This window comes from Acinonyx jubatus, chromosome A3 (genome assembly GCF_027475565.1).
Source record: "Acinonyx jubatus isolate Ajub_Pintada_27869175 chromosome A3, VMU_Ajub_asm_v1.0, whole genome shotgun sequence".
Lineage (NCBI taxonomy): Eukaryota > Metazoa > Chordata > Mammalia > Carnivora > Felidae > Acinonyx > Acinonyx jubatus.
The window spans coordinates 110,998,284-111,015,899 of record NC_069388.1 but is presented as its reverse complement, the minus strand read 5'-3'; the positions used below and the strand labels follow the sequence as shown (position 1 = coordinate 111,015,899).

Here is a 17,616-nt window from a genome sequence, read left to right as displayed (position 1 = left end):
CTCTGCACTGTCAGCACAGAGCCTGATGTGGGGCTTGAACTCACAAACCATGAGATCGTGACCTGAACTGACATGAACAGCCAGAAGCTAACTGATTGAGCCACACAGGTACCCCAGAGATACCTTTAATTTGCATCTTGACAGCTTCAATCTTAGTGTGTTGATGAAACAAGTGTAATGTTTCACTGATTTTTTTCTTGGTGTTCACAAACCTGACTGGCTGGATGAGATTATAGGGCAGGCCACATCATCAGTGTTGAGTGTAAGTGCCCATTTGCAAATGAGCCCAACTCTCCATATTACTTCTACTTAGCTATTTCATCAACCCCAAAACCTCCATCAAGAAAAAATGGAGGAGAAATATAGTTACATCTAGGCTGGTAGAGTCCTCAGCATCAATGGACCTGAGGGCAATACTAAAACTAAGGAAGGAAAATTATTTTAAATTACTTACAGCTTTCAGAAGAGCAGGTGATGTCTGCAGATAGCCAAGAAGGGTCCTTGCTTTGTTTTTCTCTCCACTAGCTCAAAAGTTATTTTGGTCAATGAAGTAAAAATGTATTTCTATTGAGCTTCAAATTATTCCTGGAAAAGTAGATGACTTTGGAAGCCAATATCCAGCTCACTGGAAACTAATGATATGAAATATATATTGCAGAGAAACACTGACATTAGTAATTTGATTGCTTCATTTAAAAAATTTTTTTTAATGGTTATTTATTTTTGACAGAGAGAGAGAGAGAGCAAGCAGGGGATGAGCAGAGAGAGAGGGAGACACAGAATCTGAAGCAGGCACCAGGCTCTGAGTTGTCAGCACAGAGCCAGATGCGGGGCTCGAACTCATGAGCTGTGAGATCATGACCTGAGCCGAAGTCAGCTGCCCAACTGACTGAACCACCCAGGCTCCCCAATTGCTTCATTTTTAATTATGTGAGATTAGTTCTTAGTTTAAAAATCATCTATAATGAGATGCTAGATTTTATACTGGTGGAATGTCCAAATTATATCACTTTAAAATTCTATAATAATTTTGTTGGTGTGTGAAGTTTTTTTTTTTTAATTAAATCTGTAGGTAATTCAGTACACTAAGGCTTTCCTTGGTACTGTATCATAAACATCTTAAAACTTTAATTCATGTTCATTGTATTTCTAGAACAAGGAATCCTTTAAAATAAGTTAAATTATTAGAAATAAACTTCTTTTAAAAAATGAAATTTAAGTTACCTGCTAACTGCCCACCTCCCTTAGTATGTTTCTGTCAGTGATGTGTAACCTAAATTCAGTAGGGCATGAATTTAAAATCACTTCCTACTCTTCATTTCTTTTTGTTTTTTCAGCGGATTCTTTAGATGGACCTTACACTGTGCCAGCAAAGATATAAATACAATACAAAGATATAAAATATCTTTGTATATAAATATAAAGATATAAAAAAAATTTTCCCTAAAAATGCAGGTTTGAAATATTCATACTGTATATGATTTCTTCTTTAGATATGTTGATTTTGCGAGGCCAGTAGACCATCCAGGAAGAAAGAGATTCTAGCAAGCTCTAGATGTGGTACCAAGATTCAGGAGAACAGTTTTGGAGACATAGATTGCTAGGTCTTCAGCCCAGCCTTGTGAGCTGGAGTCCTGGGTGTGGGAGCAAATTCAAAGTTTAAAGAAAGATGAGCTTGGGCCCTAAGGAATGTAGCTTCAGGGGCTCTTCTCCCTACATGCAGCTGAAAGAAAGAAGTAGATCCCTCAGGAGAAGCATGGGAGGAAGGAGAGAAACTGGCTACGTAGAATCACAGGGTCACATGGAAGAGAGAGTGTCAAAAAAGGAAAAACCCTGTCCCCAAGTCATGTGCAGCCAGGAGGTCAGCAACATCAAGGAGTGAGAAAAGGCCACTGAGGATGTCCTTGTGACAGTTTCAACAGAGAGGTAGGGTCAGAAGCCTGGTTATATGGAGTGAGGAGTAATCAAAGGAAATGAGAAAAAAAAAAAGAAAAACCTGTAATGAACATTCTTTTTGAAAAGCTTGGGAGGAAGAAAGGGAAAGGGAAAGATAGGTGCTGGAGTTGGAAGCGAGGTTGAGGAAAGTCGTTTTCCAAGAGAGGAAGTCACGAGTGTGTTTGTACACAGAGGAAGGAGTGGGTGAAGAGACTGAGCAGAACCCAGAAGGAGCTGTGTCTTGGGAGGCTGGAGAGTGGGGGATGGGAGCATGACTTCCTCAGACCAGGAGGACCCAAAAGAGGACAGATGAGATACAAAGGAATTCTGAATTGGCACAGAAGGGTGTGGTCTCCAGCGTGTGCTGGTGTGGTGAGAAGGCAGCATGAAGATCACCTCTTATCAGGTGGATTTGATCTTGGTAAACAAGAAGTCTGATTATGTGTGGGTGGGTGCCACTGACTGTGAAGATATGGAAGAATTCCTCTGGTAAATGGTCTGTAAGCCAATAAGACCTGAATGAAAGATTACCACCACTGGCAGTGGCCTGGATGACAGCAGGCTGAATGAATTTGAAACTGGTGGGCCCAGTCATTACAGTTTTCTGCCTTTCTCCAGCAGCCTGATTCTTGCACACCCTGTTGTTAGGTTAGGGCTAGAAAAGAGATGTCCTTCTGAAGCTACTATTTGGTAACGAAGGAGACTTTCTGTGCTACGACGCACAGGACACACACACACACACACACACACACACATCTTCTTACTCTGAAAGCCTCTGGCACTGAATGCTGTCTTTCGAGGTCCCCTCCTTTCAAATAGAACAGAAAAGTAAACACTGCCCACCTGCTTTTGGCCACAAAGGTTTGGGAGGTTGGGTGATTAAAGTGTGTCAGCCACTTAGCAACGTGGTCTTCAAAGATCGCTCCCTTTTTTGATTCTCTTTACAGGGATGGCCTAATTAGTAAAGATGAAATGATGGCTTACTTCCTGCGAGCTAAGTCCCAATTACACTGTAAAATGGGACCAGGATTTGTCCATAATTTTCAGGAGATGACCTATCTCAAGCCAACCTTCTGTGAACACTGTGCAGGATTTGTAAGTCTGTTTTCCATTATTTCTCTTGTGTGTAGTTATTTGTACAGCATCCTGAGAGTGTCGGAAAATAATACACCAACAGAATCCATTGTGTGCTTTAGATCAGAAGTAAAGTATGATGGTTCCCTGAAATTAAAAAATTAAGTTTAAAACAAAAGCAATATCTGCAGGTTTCACTATGTTCTTTCTAGGATTGTAGGGCTGGCATCAGGGGAGGATGGAGAGGCTTGTTAACTCAAGAGAGCAGTTTGTCTGTTAATCCCTGCCAGGGAAAGGTTCTGCCCAATGAGCCTTGGCATTCGTCACTAATACTCGTAGCAGGTGCAATTAAGGGGAGTATTTATCTTCACCAGTTCCTCCCAGTTCTTGTTTCATGTGGTAGCAGTCACCAGACGTCCATCATGGCATGGCTCAATAATTCATAACTCAAAAAGTAAAAAAAAAATATCTTTTTGGAAGGAAGATGGTTGTAATAATAAGTAACATTTATTTGGCACTTGACAGTAATGAAATACTTCCATAGACGTTAGTATAATTGATCCTCGTAACTAGTTCATGACAAGGACATTTTATTCTCCCCATTTGCCTATCAAGACAGAGAGGTCCAGAGAGGATAAGTCCACTTTCCCAGGATCACACAGCCAGTAATTACCAGAGCCAGGATTCAAACACCGGTGTTTTGACTCTGAATCCTGGGCTCTGCCTATGCCACTGCACAAAGGAAGCTGGTTCACTTCTTTTCCCCACATTTGATAATTCTTTGTCATCTAAAGGCAGCTTTGGCCTTAGTATTGAACAAAGACTCATGGGCTCTGAAAGTCTAGTCGATACCCAAGTTGTAGAAGATGAAAATGTGATCCTCTAGGACAAGATGGCCCTGCAGCCAGCATGCCTATTACTCTTTTGTCCAGATGCCAGAGCTCAGTTTTGTTAGCTTCATTCAGCCATCATGTTCCACTGGTTCCATAGTCTCTCCAAATCTTATGGCAACCTAAGGTCCAAAATCAAAGGACTGTGGGAAATATTGCTCTACGCCCATCTACATGAGGTCACTGTCTCCTGTCCTTGTCTGGCACCTGACCCAGAGCCTCTTCCTGCCTTGTGTTGTCTGCTAGTTATTAAGGAAGCATTAGCAAGTGATGCTCTGATTTGCCCTCCTGATAGGACTCATGCTTCACTTTATTTTTTCCAGCAGTTCCTGCAGCTATGCTAATAATGTGCCATATCTGGATATTAGAATGCTTCTTCTTAAATCTTATCCTTTCTTGTCCTAGATCAGTGGCTTTTGCTCACACACAAAACTCCCAGGAGCAGTGGCTTCCTGTCTTTCCCTCATGTGACACAGTCTTCTTTCTCTACTTATTAGTGACAAGACCTTGCCAAGTGACTTCACCTCTTGCTAGCCCAGTCTATATATGTATAATGTTACATGAGTTAATACATATAAAAAGCTTAAAACTGTGTCTTTTGCACAGCAAATTTCCATAAATGGTAGCTGTCAGGATTATTATTATTATCATCATCAAGGTCTTGGGGAGGAAAAATTTCTTATCACTGCAAATTCTCCATGTCTGGGACCTTGCAAATTATTTAAATTTTCTGGATCATCCCAGTCACCTTTTATGGAAGAGACACAAACTAGATTATCTTTAAGATCCCTGTAGCTCTGACATGATGTCATAGTCCTGACACCACTTCCGTTTTCTGTATGGACTGCTCTGTAGGGATTCCTCTTCCAATCATCCCAGGCACCTGAGGCCTTGCTTCCAGTTAGTTGTCTTAAGAATCCTTCCTATCCCAGGGCGCATTTGAATCTTAATAATATATTCTGAAGGACCCAATAACTTTTAAGACTCAAAGGAATCGCTCTCCACTGGTGGAATTTCCTTCTCAGAAAGGGGGTGAGAATCAGTCTTCCTGATGCCCTGAGTCACTGCACATTGGCAGCTATCTATTCTTCTCATAGGTGACATGATGTCCACACTCAGGGCATTGTTCCCCTATAATACCTGTAAGTGATGCCCTCATCAGCACCAGTAAGGCACTGGCCCTGTTTCTTTCAAAATCATTTTATTAAATAGGTATCAGTCACCTAACCTAACCACTACAAGGTTAAAAGTGAGTTTTTCCAGCTTGAGCGAAACCTGCTGAATTGAACAAAACAATACCGATGCTCCTGTGTCCCTCGGCCGCACGTCCGATGCCGTGGGAGGCACGGGAAAGAATGTGGTGTATCAGGGGGGTGGACACACCACCACCAGGATGATCCCCTGAACGACCTGGGTGACCACCCCCTCCTTACACTGGAGGCCCTCACGTCTCTCCTGAGACACTTGTCACTTCCTACATCCTCCTTCCTACTTGATTGGCAGAATCTGAACATTATTCTGCATCTCCCACAGCCTTGGCACAGACCAAACACTGAGCAGGCCGAGAATGAATACACGAACAAATAGATCTTTTCCTTTTCTGTATTCTTTTAAGGTACCAATGCTACTTGGAAAAGAACGTTGCACAGTGCAAATGCTTTAGTGGGATACGCACTGCGTAGGTTGCTTAATTTCCCAGGGGGCGTGCCAAGAGGAGCTACTGCGATGAAAAAGAAGGCAGGGGGAGCTGGGGGCTTCCAGACACAGTGACAGCCTCCCCGTGGAATTTTGCTGAGAGCGCATTATACCAAAGTCCAATAATTGTACCAACATCAGTTTCCCATCCAGCTCCCATTTGGCTTTCAGAAAGAAAAGGGAAGCAAAACTGTTATCGCCCCAGCCCCCAGCTGGAGTGAGCTAGGAGCTGGTTCTTCTATCTGACAGGAAGGGTGTCAGGATCTGCTACATCCTGTTTGTGCGCCACCAAACATCATGCCTCCCAGGACTTCCTTCTTCTGGTCTTCTTTCCCACCCCCCCACCCCGATTTTAATTCAGATTCTCTGACATTCTTTTGTCTTTTGTTACAGCTCTGGGGCATAATCAAGCAAGGATACAAATGCAAAGGTAAATAAATGTAATGTTGCTAACATTTTTTAATGTGATAATTGGGGCAGGAATCAAATTTGACTGATGAAACCACAGAAACTCTTGGTGTCATGGAGAACTTGGGTCTTTGGCCACTGGCAGTTGAAGAGTTAATGTTTTTGGCGGGGTTGTGGCGGGGGGGGGGGGGGGGGGGGCATCCATGGAGTTTTGGAGATCCCAGACTGGAATTTTATAGTTTGTTGCAAGAGCAAGCAAACCACCCCTATCAACCCACACACCTGTGGCCCCATCTCCAAGATGTCTTGTGAATCACACAGTCTTGTGAAGCACACAGTTAAGGGGACTTCTGAAGTGGGCTGAGTGTAACTAAAATACCGTATAAAGGAACTGCATCCTTCATGGGAATAGAGCCCACACTCATTCCCGTAATACAGATGCCTTTCTTTCTACTCTCACATCTAAGCTGTTCCTTTGTCACTAAATCACAGATGCTGATGAGAAAAGAGAAGCCTTAAAAAATTATTTTTGTCCCTTTTCAATATTTGTTCATAAAGTGCCCCATTCAATAGGAATTTATAAACAAATAAATATATACTTGATGAATGCAATACGCATGCATATTAATAGGCACTTAGGAATATGTTGCTCTTTGTACATATGATCATTACACATTCTTGGTGTTTAATTTCAGAAATTGCTGGATAATTTATGCAGACTATTTGTACTGATGGTTTTAAGAATCTGATAATGCTCTTGAAAGATATAACTACAAAAGGAAACATCTTAGTCACAGAATGGCTTTCGATTAACACTATTCCCTTAGAATGCCTTTTTTCCCCTGTAGCTATCTTTCAGGATTTGGCCCTTATTTTGCGTGAACAGAGAGCTTCCCTGAACCTCAATGGGAGCCAGTCTCAAAAACCTTCCCTTTAGTTCTTGGTATCAGTTGTCTTAGTGTAACTTGGATTTCTACTTACAAGCAGTAAGCTACTGCAATATCTTACTGCCCAGCCATAGTTTTATTCTGGTTTCTGACCCTATCCCCTAAAGACACACACACACACACACACACACACACACAATTTTATGAAGATGAAAATCAATTAAACCCTTGGATCATCTTTGTGCACATGGTATTTTCTCTTCTTTTTTTTTAAAAATTTTTCTTATGTTTTTTACTTTTGAGAGAGAGACACACAGAGTGCCAGCGGGGAAGGGGCAGAGAGGGAGGGAGACACAGAATCCAAAGCAGCCTCCAGGCTCTGAGCTGTCAGCACAGAGCCTGATGCGGGGCTCCAACTCCCAGAGAGTGAGATCATGACCTGAGCCGAAGTTGGACACTTACCCAACTGAGCCACCCAGGCACCCCTGGTATTTTCTCTTAAAAGCACATAGAGTGAAAAGATTAATTGAAATAGACTGAACCTGTCATTATAATTTGGTCTTTCCATGATGTCATTAAAGGATCATTTGAAATAAGACCATTTGGGGGAGAAGTGAGTATTGGAAAGAATTAGAAAGGTCCTCTTTGATAGTGAGAGAGAAATATACTCTTTATTTATTAAAAAAATTTTTAATGTTTATTTATTTTTGAGACAGAGAGAGACAGAGCATGAACGGGGGAGGGGCAGAGAGAGAGGGAGACACAGCATCTGAAACAGGCTCCAGGCTCTGAGCTGTCAGCACAGAGCCCAGTGCGGGACTGGAACCCATGAACTGTGAGATCATGACCTGAGCTGAAGTCGCTTACCCAGCTAAGCCACCCAGGTGTCCCCAAGAGAACTATACTCTTTAAAATAATCATATTTGTTCAGTGATTCTAAGGGAAATGTAGGACCCTCTATAGGAAATAATTATGTTGCTCTCTTCCAAAGCAGCCCAAATTTTCTGCCCCAAGTAGCAATTAATATTCTACTCTTTTAAAAAATATTTTTAAAATGTTTATTTGTTTAGTTTTGAGAGAGACAGAGAGAGAGAAGAATCCCAAGCAGGCTCCACGCTGTCAGCACAGGGCCTGATGTGGGGCTTGATCTTAGGTAACATGAGATCATGACCTGAGCTGAAATCAAGAGTCAGGTGCTTAACTGACTGAGCCATCCAGGTGCCCTTATTCTACTTTCTTAACTAAAGCATTCTAATGGGAGATTTCACAGAGTCTGCTGCCATTTCAAAGCCACAGTCAAGTCTGGAAAATGTTATTAGGCATAAGCCCACCTTGTTTTCTGTTTCTATGCAAAGAAAAGAAGGAGGAGATAAGATCATTTGTTCTCAAGAGGCACCTGGGTGACTCAGTCAAGTGTCTGACTCTTGATTTTGGCTCAGGTCATGATCTCACTGTGATGGTTGAGCCCAACATTTGGCTCTGTGCTGACAGTGTGTAGTCTGCTTGGGGTTTCTCTCCCTCTCTCTCTCTCTCTCTTTCTCTCTCTCTCTCTCTCTCTCTCTCTCTCAAAATAAATAAGTAAACTTAAGAAACTCAGTTGTTCTGGAAAAGATCTGGAGGAATGAAGAAGAATAAAAAGGTGTAGGCTAATACTGAATGAAGGGCCATCTCACTGTAAATGATCAGAGGCAGCTGTTGGTTCTGGGAGACACTAGATGCTTGGGTTTCTTTCCCTCATTCTGGCTCAGGGAGCCTCTTGGTGGAAAATCCATCTTGGCCTGGGAGAGCCCCAGTCCCATGCAATTGGCATTTAGTTTCGAGCAAAGGCAACTCTGCCTCACCCCTACTTGTTTGCTCCCCAGCGCCTCAATGAATCGTGTAGTGGAAGAAGCTAAGCAAATGTGAGAGGAACCCCAGGAAGGCTAGTGAGTCCCACTGGCCCTTTTCTAGCCCCTGGACAGACCCCGTGGGCCTGAGCTGGACTCTGAGTCAACACGGGAAGGAGCATGGGGAGGACACGGCCCTGGCTCAGACGCCACCCTGGAAACCCAGTCAGCACCAGGTACACATGATTCACATTAATTGTCTGTGATATTTTGGGATTTTTCAGACTGTGGAGCCAATTGTCACAAACAGTGCAAAGACCTCCTCGTTCTGGCCTGCAGGAGATTTGCCCGGGTACCCTCCTTGGGCAGCAGTCATGGGTCGCTGCCTGGAAGCCCCTCGTTGCCCCCAGGTAATGTCCTCTACTTTCTTACTTTTCTTTTCTACTTTCTTTCTTTCGGTTTGCCTTCCCACACCTAGACCTCCACTGGGTCCTGGATCTGAACCTGGTTGGAGTCATTATAAACACCAAGGCCAACTTCAGATGAGAGGCATGGTGACAGCCTTGACTCCCCCTTGCTTCTCTCTGCTTACAGGTCTCACTTCTCTGCAACTCACCTGCAGCCAGCTTGGGTCTGCCTCTGGTCCGTCCCTCTAGGGCCTTGCCCGCCGGACTCCTGTTGTTTGCTGTGAAGCGATCAGATGTCACATAATCACGACAGTCTTCCCCCTTCCAGTGCAGGATGAAGTGTTCGAGTTCCCTGGCGTCACTGCAGGACACCGAGACCTGGACAGCAGAGCCATCACATTGGTCACAGGCTCTTCTCGCAAGATCTCTGTGAGGCTGCAGCGTGCCACCACCAGCCAGGCCACCCAGACCGAACCCGTATGGTCAGAAGCTGGCTGGGGGGACTCGGGGTCCCACACCTTCCCCAAAATGAAATCCAAGTTCCATGACAAAGCAGCAAAGGACAAAGGTTTTGCCAAGTGGGAAAACGAGAAGCCCAGGGTGCAGGCGGGTGTGGATGTTGTTGATCGGGCCACTGAGTTTGAGCCTGACCAGGATGAAGCAGATGCTGGTGAGACCAGACAGGATGGTGAGGTCAGTGCTGGGTCAAACCACAAATGAAATCACTAGAGGGAGGCTGAAAGGGGCCAACATGAGCATCATAGTGAGCCTGGGAGGCAGCCTATAGTTTTGGGGGCTGAATGGTTGGGCATTAACTCATATCACTTTTTGTCTTGCTGTTGGCTAGGTACATGATCATGGGCATATTATTTCTTCTCTTTGCACCTGTTTCATCATGTATAAAATTAAACCAGATGGGGAGCACCTGGGTGGTGCAGTTGGTTAAGCATTTGACTCTTGATCTCGGTTCAGGTTATGATCTCATGGTTTGTGGGTTTGAGCCCCACATCAGACTCTGTGTTGATGGTGCAGGGCCTGCTTGGGATTCTGTCCCTCCTTCTCTCTTTCCCTCACACACTTGTGCTCTCTCTGTCTCTCTCTCCAGATAAATAAATAAACTTAAAACAAAATGGAACCAGATGGGTTCTAAAGCTAAGTGAAGTCTGCCATTTCTGTGTCCTAAAATGATGTCCTAGGGACCCATAACTTACTGTGTGTATCCAATAGACCAGTACTCTTTACCAATCAGCTTAGTTTTCCAAGCTAGAATCAGGGCCCAAACTTGGGGGAGGGGGACAGTGGAAACAAAAAACCTGCAGAAAGAGAAGAAGAGTTGGAAACTCTTGCCCTCACTAAAAAAAAAAAAAAAAAAAAAAAAAAAAAAAAAGGCATTTGACAGAACTATGGAGAAGGGGATGGTGAGAATCAGAGACATGGCAGACTCAAGGTTCTATAAGCCAGGCTCTGGCTCCATGCAGAAATTATACTCACATCATCTGAAGCAGATTGGGAAGCATATGGAATTTGTTAGAATAAGCTGAAAATATAAATTGATTCAAGATAGACTTAGATAAATTTATTAGTCAACAGTCCATAGTGTATTCAGAAAAAAGATTTGGGGAAATTGGTGTCATATTCTTAACCTTTCAAGCTGTGCCATGGAGGGCAGCCATTGCGTCTCTACGGAATCATTCTCATAAACAGAATTATTGGGTTAGGCAGAGATCCTATTGGATCAAGCCAGTGTTCTTTATTCTTATGGGTGGTCCTCTACATTCCACTCTTTAGGAGACCTAAACACACTGTCTCCATAGTTCCCCCTGATGAGAAAATCTCCAGTGACCTTTAACCAAAATTCCTCTAGTTCCTTCCTCATTGAAGACAATTAATAAGGAGGCCACATATTATTTTCAGTCTTATGCAGTTTCTTGTAATTCCTGCTGAGCCATTTCTTTTCCTTTCTTTATAACACCAACTTTTAAAAACAGCTGTGTTGAGACCTAATTTATGTACTATAAAACATACTCTTTTGAAGTGCATAATTCAGTGGTTTTTAGTAGTCACAGAGATGCACAACCATCACTGCAGTCTAATTACAGAACATTTATGTCATTCCCAAGTGTATCCATTAGCAGTCACTGCTCGTCTCCCCTATCTCATTCTGGCCCTAGGCAACCAACTAAAATACTTTCTGTCTCAATAGCTTTGCGATACCAACTGTATTTTTAACATTTCTTCATTGATCATCTTGGCAAATCTTTCAGTCCTATCCTTCCATTTCTTCAACTGGCCTAGCATAGTTCAAGGTGGGAATATAAAGGTGAATAAGAAAAAATTCCTGATACCAGGACAGAGGAAGATATCCTGGGGGAAGGGTCTTCACTTGGGGTCTAAAGAAGGGCCTCAAGGAGTTTACAAAAATGTATTACATTTTATGTGAAATTATATATGGACATATGCTCATTTCTGGGGAAAGGTCCATAGCATTGAGCAGATTCTCAAGGGGATCTATGACCCCCAAAAAGCCAGGAATCATTGTGCAAGATTTTTTGGATGAAGCCTGAAAATTGTGCTAGTCACCCCATTACCACCCCAGCCTGTGGAGGCTACTTCTGTGAGTGCTGTGGCTATGATTGAAATCTCAGGAAAAACAAGAGCTTCAATGGGTAGGGTCATGGGATGCCTACCTAGAACTTTCTAGATGGTGCTCACCTCATGGACCATCTCTGAATTCAGAGGAGTACCTGCTTTTCCTTAATAATGGTGAAAGTAGCCATGAGCTCACGTCTGTTCACCTAGCACTGTTCAAGTTACCTCAACCTTGCTCTTGGCTTACGAGAGATTCACAACCTGTTAGATGTAGGACAATTACTTACATGAGTAAGAGTTCTGGATCTTCAGCCTCTATAAGCAAATAGAGACAAAGATCTGCATTTTTTTTGAATTTAATTTTATTCTTTGAAAATTGAACGTTTACATTCAGGGTTTGTCTTACCCCTTCAATTTTCTCACGTATAAGTCATAGAGACAGGTCACTGACTACTAGTATTGAATTTCATGTGTGCTAGTTGAAGAAGACAGTATGTTCATATATAAGTAAAATGCATATGGCAGACAGGCTCCTTCTCATCCAAATCAGTAACTAATGAAAAGACATTTACCCTTGTTTAGGGAAAAAAGGAAAAAGGGAAAAAAAAGGTGACTAAATTATGCCACAGTTGAGTACGTAGACAAAGGCGTTTCATACTTAGGATTTTTTTCTGCCCGGCAAGGTAATGAATGGGATTCAGAGAAACGATCTACACATTTATTATTTAGAATCAGATGATGTTTATAAGCCCCAAGAGTAAAAAGGCCCACTGACAGAAAAGACAGTTGTGTTTGTGATGTGCATATTTCCTTTGGCTGAGTTTCAGGATTCACCCTCATTTTAAAATACAAGGGTGTGAATATTTTTTTGTGACCATGGATATCATTTCACCAATGATCATTGAGCCCCTGGATCGCAGGGACAAGATGGCAGATCATAATTATTCTCTTGGCAGTAAGAACATTTATATTTGCTTTATAATGCTTCTTTGTTTTCCATTATCTTCTGCTAGATTAGATCTAATTAACAAATTTATAAGGGCTAGGGATTGCTGGACTAAACAAAGTTTAATATGTTTATATCTTTTTCCTCTCTCTATATATCTCTCTATATATATACTTATATAGATATATATCTTTTTCCCTTACAAGTCTTCTCAGTGCCCTTATGCAAATTTACATTGTGGATTTCTAAGAGGGAAGCCTCGAGAAGAAGCATTTAACAGACCAGTGTTTTGTGGAGCACCCTTTAGGGAACATTAACATAAGCATCCTTGTTGGACTCTGTAAGATTTAAGATTTCATGTGCTATGGGACTATATGACCTTTTAATTCCCTCTAAATCTTGAGAGTCAAAGTACTGATCATCTGAGATGTTCCCTTAAATGTAACTGATAAACTGCTTTCTAGGAATATTCTTATTTTGTTAAATGCAACCCAGGCATACAACAGGTTCTGATTTGTATTGCAGGATGGCTGACTTCAGGCCGAGGACACTGGAGGCAATCATATTGGCATTTGGAAGGAGCGAGATGAGAAACTCTGAAGAATGCTCCAACTCAGGAAGTTATCTGAAAAGATACCTTGGACTTTTATTGACTGGTGACACCGTGGGATCTCCCTGATTGGACTAAGGGACAGAGGATTTCCCCCGTGAACTATTTATTTCCTCCTCCCTGGGCTCTAGTTAGGTGTCACAAAGATTGAGTGATGTAGTTGGTAGTTTTCTCATCTATCTTTTTCTAGAGCCATTTTTCTATGAGTGAAGTGAAAGCTTTTCTGCATGTACTTGATACTCCTTCTCTAAACTCAAACTTTAATTTTGTTGTGAGAATATTATTTCAGTATTTTTATAAACTTTTGGTGGGGGAGGAGTCAATTTAGAGGTCTTTTTTTTTCTTTTGTGCTTTTTGGAGGGGACCAGGACTTATTTTCTAGAAGGACACAGAATCTCTTCAGATCCTGGAAGGTGGTGGTTCTACCAACCCAAGGAGAAGATGTTTACATTGTTCTTACCATACAGTTGCTATTAGGATATGTAATGAGTCATACATTTATATTCAATAAGTCTTACCCATTCTGCATCATAAGGAAGCTATGAGACAACCATGAAAACTCTCCTGATATTTATAATTGCCACGGGGGAAAATTAAGTATACTTGTCTCATCTGACAAGGTTTAGCTATCTTTCCTAAAACTCCTGTTAAGACTGCCAGTAAGAAATGTGGATGGTGATTACAAAATCAATTAAAATTTTGGGGGATAAAATTTAGGAGAAAAACAAACCACCAGAAAAGCAAACCACTTGGTGAAATGAAGAACACCCAGCAGTCTTTAAAAAGTCAAAATTTTATTTGAATTTTATTTGTTACAAAAGAAAAGTTTGGGTTGTGACAGGGAACTTTTGTCCTCTTCTGAAGAAACCACCATCCATAATTAAATAGTCATAGAAATCTGATCATCAGAAACCACCTTTGATTAATATTTTATTTCAGCTTTTCATATATCAATATTTTAAATATCTTCCTTTGATCTAAATAATTAGATGTGGGTCTGTTTTTTACATGATTAGAAGAGAGAGAACTTAGCTCAACATGTTCAAATATAGAGATTGGATTGAGCCAGTGGGCAAGGGGAATGACCTGGTGCCTCGTGACCAGAGAGAAGCTGGACCCACAGAGGTGCCCTGCTCTGCATTGGGAGTTGAAGTGTGTATACCACATAAGACTGAATCTGTTTCTGTGAGGGGCAGTCCCTTCAGCAAAGAAATGCCTTTCTTCTCTTTCTGTTAGGTGAAATTGAGGACAGTTCTATTCCGCAAACAGTTGACCACCTGCTCTGGGCAGGTCCTGTGCTAGATACACAAAGACAAGTAACACCCGATCTCTGCCCTCAGGAGCTGAGAGCCTGTGGGCGTTAAGGCAAGATGGTTCCATAAAGTACAGTTCCAGATTTGCTAGAACTAATGGTGCCAAACAGACTGAGAAATCAATGTGCAAATTAAATGAAGTTATTAGTTGAGGGAGCTTTGATTAAACTGTGTAATAAGAGAACTCACCATGTACAAAGCCCCCCAGAAAGCCAGCAGCCATCCCTATGTGTTGGCTCTATGTATATATACTATCTATTCCTATTCATAAATGCAATGAAATACATGTTCACAAAATTAAAAACAGAAAATGGCAATTTCAGTACATGAAACATTACTTATATATGTTTTTTTAATTTTAAGAAAATTCAGGAAGAAACTGGGATTCTTCTTTTTCTTCTCAAAGCAATTATTTCACTCATCACTGAGTTTGGGTTAGTTTTGAGTTTTCATATATAAGAAGAGTTTTATATTGTCAGCCTTCCTGTGACAAAGATACCAAATATACCTTGAATAAAAAAACAAATACAAACAAAGAAAATAAAACAAACATATTTATGTGTGTGTATGTGTATTCATACACATACACATGCATACACTCACACACACACTACTATTCTTACTTTGCTGAAGAGGAATCTGTGTCCACAATGAAGCTACCTTATAATTTTGATTATATTATTTACTCACAACCACTGGTGACTCTGCTGTTTCAATGTGTCAATTTCCCACAATCAGTAAAATGAGTAAATTAGGCAAACCCATGGAGAAGCAAAATAAACTATTATATCTGGTTTCTCCAGACCTTCCTTTTGTAGATTTGATGGTCACTATCACCTTTTAGGGGAAAGGCAAAAGCAAAACCAAACTCTTAACAGTGACTGGTATCAGGTACCAGGACAGAATATGTTATATGCTGCAATTCAGTCTTCCTAGAGGAATGTACAAATCGGACTGATGCTGTTTTAGGTCGGCCTCACCAGAGGGTGGCCCTAGTTGGTATTGAACAGTTTTTGTTGAGTGGCTGCCTCCTTAAGCAATAATGTCTCCCCCTGTCCATGGTAACAGTCTCTCCAAAGGTCCAAAGGGCTTGCTGTTTAACTTGCAAGGCAGGACTCCTGCAGAAGGGAGCGTCAACCTGTTACTGATGGTAGGAACCTTAGCATTTCTAAACACATTGATTTTTGACTGAGGAGGTAAATTCAGTCAAATGAAGAGAGTGCAGCCTGTCTCTGGCATGCGATCTACAGTCAGATTTAAATCTCGTTTCTGCCAGTTGTAGTCATGAGACCCTGGGCAAGTCAGGTACCTCTCTCTGAGCCTCAGTTTCCTCCTGTGAAAGGAGAGATTTCCCCACCTTCCTCAACAGACCTCATAGAGCTATTGTAAACATCAGGTTGAATAGTACATGCAAATATCAGGTTGAACAGTATATGTAAAGACCTTACAAGTAAGTTAATCTTTGCAGTTAAGCAGGTTTCTTTTCTAAAATTGTCTGCAGGATCCCAGACTATATGTTTTCATGACTGTGTACTTTGGAGGCTCTAAACCCAACGTTTAACTAAATTCTGCATGATTTAAACAACATGAAACACATATTCTTATTCCTGGCATTATGTGTGTGGAGGGTTAATTCTGGTCTGTTTCCTAACACTGGCTGTTGTCTCTCTGTTTGAAAATAGGTAGACAACATAAAGAAACCAAATGCGTAAAATGTGAGTTTAGAGGAACATAGGTCAACACATAACTACCCTTAAGAATTTAGTGTTAATAGAGGCAGAGAAGAGAAAAACAATTAACTTTTAAAATAAAAAGTACACCATTTATTTGACAGCCAGAATGTATTTTACAACTACTGAAAGTGGTAATAAGTGGTAATGAGTGGAAACGAGTTGGAATTTAAGACTCCTCGGGAAATAGCTTCCTCCAAGCTGCATCCAAAACTTGCTTGCTGGAGTCTAGATGGTACTCAGACCTCAAACAAAAATATCTATTTTCTTTTAAAAATGTTAATAACAAGCACTTTGGAATTCACATCTATTCAGAAACTAAGTGACTTGCAGTTTATACAAAATAGCAAAAGGAAGGCATTGCTGGGGGGCATTCTGTAAGGCAGCTGGCCTGAACACTTCAAAAATAAACCTAAAAGGGACCAAGCAGTTTTGGATCAAAGGAAACACATTAACCAAATGAAACACAACAACCAAATGCAATGTTGTAAACCTTGATGGGACTTTTAAAGCAGACACTTTGCAGGCTGCAGTTAGGGAAATCTAAATACGAACATAGCAGTCCCCTTTATCTGCAGCTCAGTTTCCAGAGTTTCAGTTACCTGCAGGTGATACCATTGAAGCAGGTGATTCTCCTTCTGACCAATTGTCAGGAGGTCATAGGTCGATAGTAGCCTAATGTGACCCCTGCCTCACAACATTCAACCTCACTAGCTTGCTTCACTCACCTCACTTCTCATGCGGGCATTGTGTTATCTCACATCGTCAGAAGATGAAAGGTGAGTACAGCACTGTAAGAGGTTTTGAGAGACAGGGGCGCCCGGGTGGCTCAGTCGGTTAAGTTTCCGACTCCTGATTTTGGCTCAGGTCATGAGCTCAGGTATGTGGTTTTGAGCCCCGCGTCGGGCTCCATGCTGATAGTAGAGTGTGCTTGGGATTCTCTCACTCTCTGCCCCTCCCCCACTCATGCTCCCTCTCTCTCCCTCTCTAAATAAATAAGTAAATAAATAAAAACTTAAGGTGTTTTGGAAGAGAGAGGATATTCACGTAAATTTCACTGCAGTATTTACGTTCTGTTTTATTCTTAGTTGTTAATCTCTTACTGTGTCTAATATATAAATTAAACTTTATCATAGGTATATTGTAGGAAAAAACAGCCTTTATTGGGGTTCAGTGTTAACCGCGGTTTCAGGCATTCGCTGGGGGTCTTGGAACATATACTTTGCTGATGGAAGGGGACTACCATATGTTAAATAACTTAAAGTTTATTCACTTCAGTATGAAAATGATTTCATGATTCTATAAG

At 41.6% G+C, this 17,616-nt stretch overlaps 1 protein-coding gene across 3 annotated transcripts in view; it reads left to right on the top strand.

Annotated features, from left to right (window-relative positions):
• RASGRP3 (RAS guanyl releasing protein 3) overlaps positions 1–17,329 on the top strand; it is an 89,403-nt gene extending 72,074 nt beyond the window's left edge. For all 3 annotated transcript variants that reach the window (XM_015064220.3, XM_027033537.2, XM_053201033.1), the window contains 5 exons: positions 2,883–3,030; positions 5,988–6,024; positions 9,000–9,125; positions 9,451–9,815; positions 13,183–17,329. In XM_015064220.3, coding sequence (XP_014919706.1) covers positions 2,883–3,030; positions 5,988–6,024; positions 9,000–9,125; positions 9,451–9,815; positions 13,183–13,191 — 685 coding nt within the window. In that variant the 3' untranslated portion in view covers positions 13,192–17,329. The remainder of the gene's footprint in view (positions 1–2,882; positions 3,031–5,987; positions 6,025–8,999; positions 9,126–9,450; positions 9,816–13,182) is intronic.
• Positions 17,330–17,616: the final 287 nt, after the last annotated feature.